This window comes from Temnothorax longispinosus, chromosome 11 (genome assembly GCF_030848805.1).
Source record: "Temnothorax longispinosus isolate EJ_2023e chromosome 11, Tlon_JGU_v1, whole genome shotgun sequence".
Lineage (NCBI taxonomy): Eukaryota > Metazoa > Arthropoda > Insecta > Hymenoptera > Formicidae > Temnothorax > Temnothorax longispinosus.
In genome coordinates, this window is record NC_092368.1 from 19,052,239 (window position 1) to 19,067,813 (window position 15,575).

Genomic DNA, 15,575 nt, shown 5'->3' on the forward strand with positions numbered 1-15,575 from the left:
GAATTATGCACGAACAATTATATTCATCCAATTCAATTTAGCTACTCCGCTGTTTCGAGTACGTTAAAGGCTACTATTGGAGGAGAGAATTTGTAGTAGGAGTGTGTAAGTTCCATTCTCCTTCTAGTCCCAATCCCCTATCTGTCACGTTTTAGAAATGCCACGTGTTTCGAACGAACTAGGTCAGTAAACCAGTGTGATGTTGAAGGTTATCCGGTTCCACTTAGCTGATTTTTTAAATATGACTATCGTGCCTTCATTCAACTCGGATATAGACACTTTTGTGTTTCGCTGCCCGCGTATTCAATGGATATTTTCAAAAAATTCAGGAAGAAATTAGAATAATTAATTAAAAGGTTCTTTTATCGTGAAAAAGTTTGTTACATAAGATAAAACAATTCTCAATATCAGAACCAATCTGAGAGACATCAAAGAAAGAGCTACATTATTATTAATTAACAATTAATAATTAATTAATTAATAACTTAAAATGTACGCGTTATAATTAGAAAGTAAGAGTAATTTAGAAAGTAAGAGAATAATGCACAATTATATTCATACAGAAGAGTTCAAGAGGATGTGCCCGGAAGGACCGGGGCGGGATGACACTGGAATCGATCTGAACGAGTGCCTGTTTATGCCGGATGCCTGTTCCGGTGGCGAGTGCATCAACACGGACGGCTCGTTCCGGTGCGAGTGTCCGACGGGATACATGCTGGACGAAACCGGGAGGCGATGCGTGGATAGTAACGAATGCCTGACTGTGCAGAATATCTGCGGTAACGGCACTTGCCGCAACATCGACGGCGGCTTCGAGTGCTCCTGCAATGACGGATACGCGCCCGGAGCACATCAGGTGTGCGAAGATGTGAACGAGTGCCTGGAGCTGGGTAATCAGTGCGCCTTCCGTTGCCACAACGCGCCGGGTTCCTTCCGATGCATCTGCCCGTATGGATACACTCTGGCACCCGACGGCCGTCATTGCGTAGGTAATTGGAAATCGCCGTTAATTTCTTAACGTTTGACTAAATTCTATTACAAATTGTTAACAAAACAGAAATGCAATTGATTTTAATTTTCAAATTAATTTAGTACAAATCGCGTCTCATCTCACACACGGTGATTTAAATTCACAATTGGATCTCTAGACCAGATAAGATAAGATAAAAAAAAAACTCTCCTTTTAGCTAGCAATCTTCTGATAAGGGAATATTTATATCTGCTGTAATACCAACAAGTCTAACAATAAGTTGGACATTAATACTCGACCCTACATTGCGAAGAAGAAGATTACGATAAATTTTCATTTCTAGACGTCGACGAATGCGCAACGCCGGCGAACGACTGCAGATTCCAGTGCAAGAATTTGATCGGCACCTTCATGTGCATTTGCCCGCCTGGCTACCAGAAGATAGGGATGGCAGACGAGTGCAAGGACATCAACGAGTGCTCCATCAACTCCGGCCTCTGCCAGCACGGGCGTTGCGTTAACTTGGAGGGGAGTTACCAGTGCCTCTGCTACGACGGTTTCGAGCAAAGCGCCGACGGAAAGTCGTGTATCGGTATGAAACGCGATAAAGATATGCGATTTTAGATAATAAATAGAAATATTAGAGAACGCGATCGAGATGCTGAAGACAGAAATATGCTCGTGCTTCCATATGACCAGACCGAAGAGTCGGCTATTGTTTCCTGCAAACGATCGGCGGGAGATGCACCGCCAGAACCTCGGAACTACGCACGGTTACGAAGGCGGACTGTTGCTGCACGATGGGAGCGGCTTGGGGGCCGCATTGCGAGATCTGTCCGTCCAGAGACTCCGACAATTATAACGAGCTTTGTCTGGACAAAGGATTCTCCGTCGACGGACAAGGTGCGCAATAATATTATCTATCTCGTTATCTTGATTGCATCTATCTGTTTATTTTTAAATTAATATAAATTTTCAGATATCGACGAGTGCAAAACCATACCTGATCTCTGCAGGAATGGCCTTTGCGTCAACACCCTCGGCTCCTACAGGTGCATCTGCAATAAAGGCTACAAGGCCGATAAGTCTGGCATTCGATGTATCGGTAAGTTTCTCCAGTCATTTAAGTAATTAAGCTTGTGACGATGAGTAACGAATTAAAATCGCAGATATTAACGAGTGCGAGTTAACGCCAAAACCCTGCAAGTACAATTGTCAAAACACCGAGGGCAGCTTCATCTGTTCTTGTCCATCGGGCTTTATCCTGAATCCCGACGGTATTAGCTGCAGAGATTTGGATGAATGCGCAACCGGAAATCACCTGTGTCAGCAAAATTGTATAAATACACCGGGAAGCTACACTTGCGATTGTCAGGAAGGCTACACTCAACAGGGGGATGCGTGCCATGGTTACGTATCTTCTAATTTACTGTGCTATTAAAAATTAATATTATATGTACATTAGTATTATATACATATAGTATATTTTATATATTATAACTTTATAAAATATTTAGAAGAATATTTTATATAGCAAAAAAACATTAATTATACATATATTAGTATATATATAATTAATTTATATGTATTATTATATATATAATTAATGTTTATCTGCTATAAAATATTCTTCTAAGTATTTTATAATTTTCCGCGCACGCATTTCTTATAATGCAATTATCTTTCAGATATAAACGAATGCGATCAATCAGGCATTTGTCCGAAACCCGGCAAATGTGTCAATACGTTAGGAAGTTTCCAATGTATTTGTCCGAGAGGTTTTAAATTAGATCATACTGGGCGATTCTGCACGGATCATAATGAATGTGCTGACGACACCAATTGTGAACACGGTTGTCAGGTAACAATTACTCACCAGCTCCTCTTCTAAAAAATTTTCAAAAAAAAAAATTTTTTCTAAAACAATTTACATGCTCTGTCCATAATTCATACAACCTAAAATTTTTAGAATCTCATGGGAACTTACCGTTGTGGATGCCCAGACGGTTTTGTTCAGCATATTTATCATCATCAGTGTATAGACGAGAATGAGTGTAATACATCGCCCTGTGGAGACAATACTTGTATCAATACTATTGGGAGTTACAAGTGTGGATGTCCTGATGGATACCAGTTTGACAATAACCTAGCGATTTGTGTGCAGGTAAAATATAAAAAATTCTTTGTTTGAATTCTTTACATTCGAAACTATTTTTCATATATTTCGAATTAATTTCCCCTACGGAAACTGTCAACCCATAATGCACACTACAGGTGGCAAGGACTCGGTAAATGACGTTGATGGCGACTTCCCGCCAATGCATATTTTTATTAAAAATCGCTAAAACGTTAAATTATTTTACAATGAAAAATATATTTTGATGGATTTTTATTTTTTATCCAATTTTATAACATAAACATTAAACATGAAATATAAAGAATATTTAGTTGCTAAGCGTTGATAAAATAAATTCTAGCATCTATTAGTCTATATAAGTAGGCGGGATTTATAGACAATGACATAGCGTGACTTTGTTAGAATGAATAGAACGAACAAAGTTCGGTACCTATAGAAATTAGCAACAAAGAAGATTTAACTTCTTTATTCTTGCTAATGGAATCCATATATCAGTATAGAAAATATCACCATTTTTCTTAATTTTGACATCTCTTAACTTATTTTCTAAAGGTGAGCGCAGGATGTCTTGGAAGTCCATGCGCGTTTGGGTGTACTTCCAACGGAGCCAATGGATTTATCTGTGGCTGTCCGACTGGCTATCAGCGAATAGGACAGGTTCGTTCTCGTCTCATAACGAGAAATCCCAATATTTTACTTTTAAAATATCTAATAAAATATAGAATTATTTATTTATCGAAAAAATCACTGCAGGGACACTGCCTGTCTACTATTAATCCATCGCACCAAGGACGCTACGACGAAGACATTGGTAACGTGCCGACTTTCCAAATCAATCCCGATCCTTATCACATACCGCCGGCTGACGACAAGACTATTTCCACGGAAGGCTGTTTCTCATGCAAGGTATATGCGTTTGCTCTCTTTTCGTCGCGACAATGCGCTAACACGTTGATTTTCGAATTAGGTAAACGGAAAAGAGCGGCACAGAAGAGGCGCTAGGAACAAATCGGACGGAGGAATCAGAATGAGGAGAGGCGAGATGAAGAAAAAACGTCGAAACGTCAGGCCAAAGAGGCACCATCACGGAACGGAGCACGTGCTTAAGATCAATCTTCGTCAGACGAGACATCGTATGCGGATTATCAAGCTGCAATCCGCCATCGAGGTAATTTTCGCTTGATTTCAATCGATTTTGAATAAATTTTAGCCGTGATTGCGAGCTTTTCGATTGAAAATGATCGGTTATCACTTCGCAGGACGAGGACGTGGACTACACTATCGCGCGGGGCAACAACGGCGAGCACTTCGAGATCGTCAGAGAACGCGGCGTTTCCGCTCTGCACTTTCGGCACCGGCTGAAAAATCCCGGCGAGTTTCGTTTAGTTATCCACGGTCGTCCCAAAACGGCAACGAGAACGGAATGGGAGAAACCGCTAACATTCACGATCCGTCTCATAGTCACGGAATAGACGATCGTCGGAGGATCCAGCATAATCGAATTGCGTGAAGAGATCACTGCCCGACACTGCGTAACGCTTTTTCTTAGTCAATTTTGCGTAATTATCTCCAAGCTACGGCAAAGTATTAAAAGCACCAACGTATGTAAGAAAGGAACGCAAATACAAGATGGCAATAAGCCGGTAAAAGCCGGGAATGAGTAACGGAGAGAGTCATCTTCTCGGACAGTTCGGAATTTTCTAAGTAGAAAAGGATAGATTAAAGGTAGTGGAGCGCCTTTTGTGTTCACTTGTGTGCGAATTGCATTATTTAACTGCCAGATAATAAATATATTATTGTTCAAGCGATTCTTTACAATTCTTCACAATTAACTGCCACCTTACGGTGGCTTCGTTATTTCTATACTGCCAATGTTCAATCGAGCTCTAGGAGCGATATGTATAATCCGACCTTCTATTCCAAATCTTAACTTTCCGTCTGTATACGTGAGATCTACGGCGTTCGCGTAAAAATAATATTTGCTCGTAATTGTAAAACTTGCAAACCTCCAAGAGAATATGAAATAAACGATGATTATTATCAAAACGATTATAAAATCGTCAACTACAATGTAGACAGATGTTTTGTGAATTTTTTCAGATTTTTCTAAATACTTTAAGGTAAGGAAAAATAGCGTCAAACGTGTGACAGACCCACGTATACAACGGTGCAAAAAGCACGTATATACAGACGGAGAGCTAAGTCTAGAGTTATAATGGTCTTAATTCTTTTGTCAATGCACAATGCACAATTTTTCACCTTTCTATCAACCCATATAGGGGTTTCCAGACGTTACACAAACGCTTGGCCAATGCTACGGCAGTCAATTGTCGGCCAAGGTTCTATCAGCCAGTGCTGGGCCATAACTAGCAAATAACTGGGTACCCATTCATTGATAGAAGGGTCAAAATTCCAGCCAATGAAACGATCGTACAGCGATTCGAGATCGTACTTAAGACAATCTCGAATATAAGATCGGATTATGAAATCCGCTTTCGATGCTTTAAGGGGTCTATCCACGTACGAGATTGGCTCGCAAGTCCGGCTCGGCACGGTTTCTATTCGTTCGTGGGTGGGATGTCACGAGCCAGGCTCGGTGTCAGACGAACCGAGTTCGCATATTTTCCTTTCGTGTGTGGTGAAAAAACGTTCGAGTCCGGCGAATCGAGCTCGCCGAGCCAAACTTACGAGTCAAACTCGTACGTGGATAGGCCGCCTTACCCTTTTCGACAATCAATAATTTATCGTATCGAAATAATCTTGATAAGTATATCTATCGGCGTTAATCAATCGCCATGTGCATTAAAAATTAATAGTTAGAAATTCACAAGTCAATAATTCTCTGTGCGTCATCAAAAGAAACAAGTGTTCTCTCAATTTACTGCCTATAACGTAAATATAATACAATTAGATTAGAAGTAACATGCTAGAGATGTACAAACGCTAGATTATTATAGCTTTAAGCGAGCGAACGCACGTGTACACATATATAAAAAAAAAGATATAGCTTTATATATTTATAAATTTTATCTTGAAATAATACGCGGCACGAATGTAGTCTCATGTACAAAATCAGTACACCTGTGTTTAAATATGAAAGAGAATTTCTTATTACATATCGTCGATATACAATCGCTTGATTATTATGTATGTTTTTACTTCGTGCCTACATCACAGTAAGGATTTTAATTATGTATAATAAGAACATGTCAGTATAATAAAGATGTGAATAGAGTTTATTTAAAGGCTTTCCTCTCTTTCTTCGCACAAAAACGGCAGTTAGTAAAAATCCTCAGATATGTTGTTTCATGTCTTTTTTTTGTATTTACATTGTGCCGCTTAATCACGTTTATAATTGTTTTAGCGTTTAATTAGGTAATGTTTTGCTTACATTTTTATCCATAACATGCAACGGCATTCGCGACGGCTCTATGCCATCGTTATGGATATGGATGCTGTCGCATGTTGTGGGTAAAAATATAAGCAAAACCTTGCTTAACTAAACGCTAAAACAATTATAAACATGATTAAGCGGCACAATGTATACTGCATGATTAAATGACCTTAATAAAATATGGCATTATATCTTTAGAATATTGTTTTGAAACGGATGATGCAAAAGAAACAAATACATTCAAATGGATTTCAAGATTTAAAATATCAAATGTAATATCATTAAATACTACTTTCTTTGTTTTCTTTCAGAAAAAACAGTTAAAATAAACATTAAACACATTTATGCCATTAAGATCACATTACGACAATCTTAGAATAAAGTAATAGTTTAGTTAAATTTTTGTAGGATTTTTTAATTAAAATTTTAGTTTTATAAAATAGAGTAATAGAGTGTGATATTATAAGCACAGTTCCTTTACACACTATAATCTAAAATAGATTCAATAACTGCATAAAGGACATCATAATTATTCCTTATGCGTTCATGTGCATCATTATGTGCTATATTAATTCAATTCGAATGTTAATCTTTTTTTCGTATATTAAAAACTTTTGATCCCACAAGTAAAAATCTAAAGAAATGAGGTCCAATGATCTCGATGGCCAAGCAAAATAGATGAACGTTTGTAAATGGGTTAAGATTAATGTGTGTTTCAAGTGAGTCATAATTTTAAAAAGTAAGAAAATAATGTAGAAAGTAACTTCAACCGAATTACACGCATATGTAAAAATAACATAGGGGGAGTCCGGGAGACTTGACCATAGAGGAGAGTTGAACCACTTCAAATATCTCGTTTAAATTTTGAACAAAGAGCTCAATCCGAGCACGTGACAATATGACGCTTGGTAGTGCGTTTCGACTGTGAGTGAGACAAACGTGTTTTAACGTGCTCGGATTGAGCTCTTTGTTCAAAATTTGAACGAGATATTTGAAGTGGTTCAACTCTCCTCTATGGTCAAGTCTCCCGGACTCCCCCTACTTATTGTATATATAGATTTGCAACTGCATAGCGCAATTATGGCTGTAGATGTTCGGTCAAAATTTCATTTGCTCAATCTCAATTCTTGATTGTGAAACCGAATGCCAGGAACTTCTAAGCATTGGTATACACAGTTGGTCCGAAAAGTTTCTAGACATCCTTCGCTCACCTTCTAGAATAATTAAATAATAAAATATCAAATATTGTAAGATATAGGAAAATGTATTTTTTAGTTTTTAACATAAGAATCCTCTCCTTATCCGTGCCGTCGTACAGGCAATAGAAAATAGAAATCCAACACGTCGGAAATTCTGTTCCTATTCCCTATTTCTGTTGCCTATTGCCTGCTGACACTGTGTAAAGTTGGATCCACAATGTTTTCACCTATTTCCTGTTCCCGTTGCCTGTACCTTTGTATTGTGCATCCAGCTTAATGAATAATGCCTATATAATTGTCACTTTTAACTAGAGAAGATACGTGCGGCCTTAAACACACTATATAATCCCATTGTATCTTCGTACCACCGACAAAATGCGTAAACCTAAATCTCCGAACTTGTTGTTCCTCTCGTACCAATATTATTATCGCAATGACTAATAATCATCAGTAGGGTAAAACTAACCTGATGTCTCTCAGGTTTATTCAAATTTAGCTCTTATGTTAACAGGAATTTTTCTCTAATCTTTTTGTAATCTTTCAGAACATTTACAATTTTCTTTTCAAAAAAAACATTTTTTCGTGATAATCCGGGATTATTCGTTTTCAGGATTAACAAAACCTTTTTACAAGGCGGTCCTCTGTATCCCCCTCTATTTACTTATTCTACCAATGGCAGAGTTTCAAACTTTATCTGGGATCTCGGAGACCCCGGTGTGGTCTCCGGGTATACTTAGGGTTAATCCAACAAAGGAAAATCTTTCCCCTACTCTTCGAATAGACGAAGAGAAGTGGCTTTGGAGCTCAAAGTTGACCAAGCCAGCCATAGAGCAACGCCAATCATCGAACTTTCAGGTATTAATGTTGTTCTAGAAAATAGACTTTTGTACACGCCTTTCGTGCTTATTGCCATACATCACAGATAGTGTCGTAGATTTTCTAGAATGGCGAGGTTCCACCTGTCACAAATAAATTTGGCTTTCTTCCACTGCTAGCCAAAATTAATAGTATTGAGTAAATTGTGTGGTTTAAATATTAACTCTTTTGCTGAAAAATTTCAGCGCAAAATGCGTATTCTGCAAATAGTAGACACTTAAAAAGCGACGTTGTGAACGGCCATAAAAACGGCCGATTTCTTGTTAGCCGGGTTCTTTCGAAAATGTAGGGGAAACCGGGGCTATTCGTGACACATTTTTGTTTCGAATTTTTTTCTCGCTTCGTATAAATGTTTAAAAAATTTTTATTAGTGCGATGTAATCGTCCATCTCTCTAGTTTAAAAGAAAAAAAATATATAGGTTTTTCTCTCACGAGTCTCGAAATATATCAAGAAATGTATCGCTGTGTCATGTGTCACGAATTGCCCCGAAGCCTGGGTAATTCGTGACAAACCACGGGATAATACGTAACACTTTTTCTGATTGAACAAATTATATAGATTTCTTTTGTTTTTGCAATTTTTATCTACTTTATAATTTGAAAGCCTTTATTTGTCAGAATTTACATATTATATGTATAAAAAATTATGAGGAAAAATGTAACGCCTGTTCCATTAATTGCCTTAATTGCTCACATTCGATTACGGGAAACCACTTCTCGAAGGCGTCCGCGGCCCCTGCAAATTGGTTTTTCCTTTGAACGCTTATTCGCGGCGTTTTTGGTTGCCCCGATTGCTCGTGTCACGAAATGCCCCGGCGTGATTTTTCCTTATTCATGATCCGTGACTTACAGATAAGAAAGAATACCATAAAATCTACTCATGCATTATGCTTAGTGAAGTCGAGTGACTGAATACAACTTACCGTTTCGGATCTCTTATTATTTTATTCGGCGAGAAAACAAATTTTTGGGATTTGAAAAAATTTACTTTGAGCACTTGAAATCAAACTTTCTGTCACTGAGAGAGAAAAATGGTTGACACGCAAATGCCATTCCGTTGGTACCTAGAGGACACTAAGAAACATCTGTGATTGATATTACAGGTTTCTAGCAGCAAGCATTTTAAAGTTAGGCCCGCGACAAAATTTCAGCAGTGTCACGAATAGCCCCGGTCTCCCCTATAGTCGTTCAAAGATTGAATTATTTTGCAATTAAGAAAACATTTAGATCAATTCCTTTCTTTTATTTAATATTATGATAACATAAACTTTAAGCACAAGACATGAAACATAAACAATATTTAGTTATACAATGTAGATGACAAAATATGCTTTTAGGTGACAATAGTAGGATGACTGAATTAAATCAATCGCCTATAGGTGACAACAACAATAAAAAGATTAATAAACATCAATATAAGTAATCTTGACCGATATGTAATAAATAACACAAATAGATAGGAATAAGCCTTTGTACGGTCGGGTTGGATCTTTTGTGCCCAATAATATTATTCTCGTGAATTTGTATATATATATACAAATTCACGAACACCAGTCGGGCGAAGACAGGGCGCGGTGCGCCTACATTCTTTTAATCATTCGCAAATTAAGATCGTGTGCGCCGCTAATTGCTCGCGCAAACGATCTTAATTTGCGAACAATTAAAAGAATGGGTCCTCGCCCGACTAGTGTTCGGTCGGGCGGCCTCCGGCCGGTGGTCGCCGGGAAGCGATGCGTTTCTGGGGCCCATCGTTATAAATTTATGTAAATTTCTTCAACTTAGCAAATCACGTGCCGTTGATTACGGTCTTGAAACGCAGTCTCAAACTAAAGTTAGAATAGTACAATTACATAATCAATTTAAAACTACCGAAGATTAATCAATAGGGGAAAGGGGGGTAAGATGACGACCTTAAGGATTGCCGATTTTTCCTAATTTCTGTGAGAATGTAAAAATGTTTTTTGTTTTTTTCCCTCTAAGATTTACTAAAGCCTTTTGTATAAACTGTAAAAATTTAAAAACTGTTAAATAAATTAGAATTTTTAAAAATTTACAATTTTTAAGAACGTGTCGTTTTCGTCATTTTGCCCCTAAGTATATGCGGGTAAGCTGCAGTCTTTTAGTAGTGAGTAAGATAACAAAAACTCAAATTAGGTTAAAAATATACTTTTTTACGAATAAAAAAATTTATTTTATTGTAATAAACTTCTCATATTGTTTTGGTGTTATATTTCCACTTTCAACGCAATAAAAGAAAAATAAAAAACAAAAAACTCAGTGAAATGCACATGGTAAGATTTTTGTTTACACAGGTAACCAATATTAAAAAACTAACTAATTTGACGCAGTTACAATCCACATTAACAATTATAACTGCATTTACGAATACGTTATCTTGCACACGCATGACGTTCGTCATCTTACTCGCAGTCATTGTATTTATTTTTTTCATGTAATAAAAATGTTGTATTGCAAAAAATGAAAAATGCTAGTATGTTATTTTATGCAATTCTTATAAACAAACACTAAAAAATTACATATGAGTGCATCTGAAACATATTTTTTATTATATTATTCATTTTTGTGAACAGATTGAAATCAAACTACAAGAAATTATTCATTATTATCTAAAGCCTTTAATGAGTTTAGTATCAACTCGTTACCTATTAGTTTAGAAAAATTAGCAATTCGTCACCTAATTCTCTCCCCCCCTTACCCCTACCCTTTTTTATGGAAGAAGTTAAAATAACTTGTCTTTGAAAAAACATGGTAGAAGAGACCGGGGCAAACTCGATCGACACGATTTTTTCAAAGGCATTTTTTAACAATTAACAAAAATTTTTAACAATTAAATAAAATTTTCAAGCAAATTTAATAGTACACATTTAAAGAGTGTTCCTTCAGGTACAAAATTGCTTCAGGAAGTTTTTGTACGTTGCTTAGTTTTGTCCCCAGGAAAGGAAAAGTAACACAAAGACAAATTTTCAAATTGAAAAATGCCGGGGCAAACTCGACACTTTGCCTGATCGACACAAATTGATCTGGAACTTATTTTGTATTGTCTGAAACTAAACATACATTGTTTATCGTGTATTTAGAAAGTACAAAAATGCGGAATTAAAACAATCATTGGAAATAATGAGAACAAAAATTGTTGAATATTCAATTATTTTCATCTAAACTCATCTATGAAAAACAATTTATGCGCGTTAAGTAAATTCGCGATTAGACGTGCGTAATACACATTTGTCATGGGCCATATAAAGCTGCATGATAAGCATCGTTTGTTATTGGAAACCGATAAAACGGCGTGGTGTGGACTTTGACCCGAACGTCCGTTTTTCACTTTTGTCACTTCAAAAATATACAAATTTTAAAAATATGCAAAAAACTATTATCGGATTCGTATAGAGCATCAAATTTCTCATCAAAATCACTTACCGCGTAGATTCGCAAGAATAAAGTTCGATGAAAGAGTAGAAATTTTCGACAGATCAAAAAAATTACTTTTCACCATCAAAAACGTTTATGTCACGCTAAAAATTACACCATAACTCAGAATATAGAATAAAGCTAGTAATAGCCGTAATCGCAATGTCGATGCACGGCCGACGACCTGAGACGTATGTCGGGGGTGATACGAGACAAGTTGCAGTGGGTACCCGGTACTCAGTCCACTACCACCTTGACTTTTCTAGCTGTTCAACAATATGTTTCACGCGGTGGCGAAGCAAATAATGCATCTCGGTGATGTGTAGGCCAACATCATCAAGGAGTCCGAATTCATCCTCAGATTGGAAATGGTGGCTTGCGACGGTAATTGCGCGAGCCTCAGGCCATCCGAGGTGGCTCTGGTATTACTCTGCACTTATTTGGACGCCGCTGTTAATCGGCTGAATGCAAATGCGGACGCCACCGTGTCTGCTGACGGTCCATCTTCACACAACGCATCCACCATTGCGTCATCCTACCAGATGCTGAAAGACGAACTCATGCAGTTTGCCATGGGGCTCCAAGAGAAATGCAACATTTCAGAGGAGAGTTTCTGCTCTACTCATGGGGCGGTGGTATTTTACGTTCGATCCACAATTTCAGATCTGTGCTACCCGTCATCGCGGAACATGTGCCGGTTAAGCAGGTTCGAAAGGCTCTGGAGCGGTTTTCAATGTTGAAAGAAAAAAGAAAAATTTAAGAGAGGAGCGCCAACAATAAATTTAATTAGTGAGCTCTCAAACTATTATGGACTAGCAGTTAGAAAACATTGTGGACAATGTAAAAGTTAGAAAATACCGTGACAGTGTGGAAAGCATGAAAAATGCCATAAAAAATACATTTAAGCATTTATGTTCAACTGACGAGAACGAGCAGTATGTCTTATATGTACATATATCTCGCCGGTGCCGAAAGTTGGTGCAAATATCGACGTGCAGAAGCCGCAGAATTATTATATACATTTGTTCATGGTTAAAAAAGGCTTTCTATATGGCCTTCTATATCGCCAATTGCTATCGCTGAAACTTACGTGAGTACTAGAAATATATAATTAAATTATACTCGAAACCTTCTCAAAACATTTTTCAAAAATAGGCTCCCACGATTTTAGACAAATTGAGCCAAGCGGCTTCAGCATGTAGCTACATATTTGAAATATATCTCTCTATCGTTGGAATTAGCGGAATTAAAATATATTAATTTTTTCATTTTATTTCTAAAGTAAGTAAAACTATCGTTTTTATGGCGATTTTTCGAATAAAATTTTTACACGCCTGAAAATTACTTGAAAAATAATCCGTTTTTTATAATTCTAGTTCCAACAATAACCAAACATGTGTAGATTAATAATTATCTTATTCACTTTCTTGTTTAAGAGCACTGAGCGTTCAGATTTTATGAAAGCCGTAAAACACAATGCGCGCTCCGGACACGTCGCGCGAACATTTTTATAACTACGTACTATAATTTTCATTATTTTTACTTGCAAATATTACTAAGTAGCTTTTAAGCCCGCGCGAAACTTTCTTTTGAGATATATAACCCAGGTAGCACATATTAGTTTCATATACGTTTTTTGAACGTATACATATTATAATTTCATAACTGTAAAGAACCATTAAGAAACGTTTGAACAAAAATCTTTTTGAAGTCATGATTTAAGAAACGTATTTTTTACGTTTCTACAGTTAACAAAAATACCTATTTGTTAAATTTTTCCTTTCGAAATTATAATTTACTTTATCTATATATATAATAGCTTTAATAGCCTTTTTTGAAATATTCAAATTTATATTACACTATAATTTTATTATTGCATAAAATAAATCATTTTATCCATGCACATAGATCCACTTATTTACTTAAATTAATTTTGTCCTACCGGTCTTAATCTATTTGTCATCGGACAAATCTGAGCTTAAAAAACTTCCAACAGTTGCAAAATAAATGTTCTGCTGAACGTGGCCATTGAAAAAACATTTATACGTGTGTTCCGTTTTGAAGAACTTCCTGAACTGGTGCACACCAGTAATGCAATCTTAACAAAATGTCTTTACAAAAGAAAAAAAGTCCGCCAAGTACATAACAAACCAAAGTATATATGTAGTTAGTTATATATATGTAGATTTTGGAAAAAATAATAGATGTCTAAAATTAACTTCGTTCAAAAATAGACGTGAGATCAATGCAATTAACCAAGTACATAATATATTAGTATCAATGTTATAATCTGAATTACAATTTTTAGTACTGTGCTATCTATATATTAAGTAAAAAGTACTTAGCTCTCTCATTTACACTTTGTCGTATTAATTCGTTGGTTGATCATAGCGAGAAACGCATACTAAGAACGCATTAAAGAAATATTAAAAATTATGCAACAGGAATAGTTTTATACACGGAGAAAATTTTATGTTAAATTTTACTATGCTGCCGCACCAACTGCGGACCATCAAGACGCCCAAGTTTAAATGCTATAGTCTTATAGTAAAATTACTATGTCCATAGCATTTAATGCTACGATCATAGCATTCAATGCTATAATAATGCTATGATCGTATCACTAAATGCTATGGACATAATTTTACTATAAGACTATAGCATTTAAACTTGAGCGTCTTGATGGTCCGCAGTTGGTGCGGCAGCATAGTAAAATTTAACATAAAATTTTCTCCGTGTAGTTATCGTTTATACGTAAAGTATTGTAATTATTATTAGAAAATTGATATTTTTTCTTATTAACAAAAGTTATTAACAAAAATATACATATTTTTGTATTAATAAAAAAATAAAGTTGTGTGATTCTGCAGAATAATACATTGTAATCCACTGTCCCATAATCGGCGTTTAAAAGTCAAAATAAGGTGTTATTTCGGAACTACTGTAGGACAGTGGAATTCGGTGAAATTTCAAATATAATCTCGCCACGTTATTCATAGATTCGTACGCGATGATCGGATGGGCGTACGATCTGAAACAACCGTCACAGGAGCTCGTAAAAACTATCGCAATGAAAAAGGGTGATGGGAGTCATCTCTTGTACAGTGCTGTGCCACATCCAGTCAATAAAATTGAAGATTTACAATAATCGACCATTTAGGCGCTATCGGCGTTTAAAAGTCAAAATAAGGTGTTATTTCGGTACTACTGTAGGACAGTGGATTTCGGTGAAATTGATTGAAACTTCGGAAATAGACAGTTTATGTAATGCTGATCGACAGTTATAATGAGCAAGATTCACAATAATCGACTAAGCGCTATATGAGCGTTTGAGAGTGAAAATAAGGTGTTATTTCAAATTAATTTCAAATTAATTTCAAATTAATTTCAAATTAATTTGAAATTAATTTGAAATAACACTTTATTTTCACTCTCGAACGCTCATATAGCGCTTAGTCGATTATTGTGAATCTTGCTCATTATAACTGTCGATCAGCATTACATAAACTGTCTATTTCCGAAGTTTCAATCAATTTCACCGAAATCCACTGTCCTACAGTAGTACC

At 36.3% G+C, this 15,575-nt stretch overlaps 1 protein-coding gene across 5 annotated transcripts in view; it reads left to right on the forward strand.

The window, feature by feature from the left end:
- The window catches only part of LOC139821724 (fibrillin-1), a 28,944-nt gene extending 22,598 nt beyond the window's left edge, over positions 1–6,346 (forward strand). For all 5 annotated transcript variants that reach the window (XM_071793002.1, XM_071792998.1, XM_071792999.1 and 2 more), the window contains 11 exons: positions 564–989; positions 1,314–1,562; positions 1,670–1,873; positions 1,950–2,075; positions 2,140–2,379; positions 2,659–2,831; positions 2,940–3,134; positions 3,660–3,764; positions 3,861–4,013; positions 4,075–4,275; positions 4,367–6,346. In XM_071793002.1, the coding sequence (XP_071649103.1) occupies positions 564–989; positions 1,314–1,562; positions 1,670–1,873; positions 1,950–2,075; positions 2,140–2,379; positions 2,659–2,831; positions 2,940–3,134; positions 3,660–3,764; positions 3,861–4,013; positions 4,075–4,275; positions 4,367–4,579 (2,285 nt within the window). In that variant the 3' untranslated portion in view covers positions 4,580–6,346. The remainder of the gene's footprint in view (positions 1–563; positions 990–1,313; positions 1,563–1,669; positions 1,874–1,949; positions 2,076–2,139; positions 2,380–2,658; positions 2,832–2,939; positions 3,135–3,659; positions 3,765–3,860; positions 4,014–4,074; positions 4,276–4,366) is intronic.
- Positions 6,347–15,575: the final 9,229 nt, after the last annotated feature.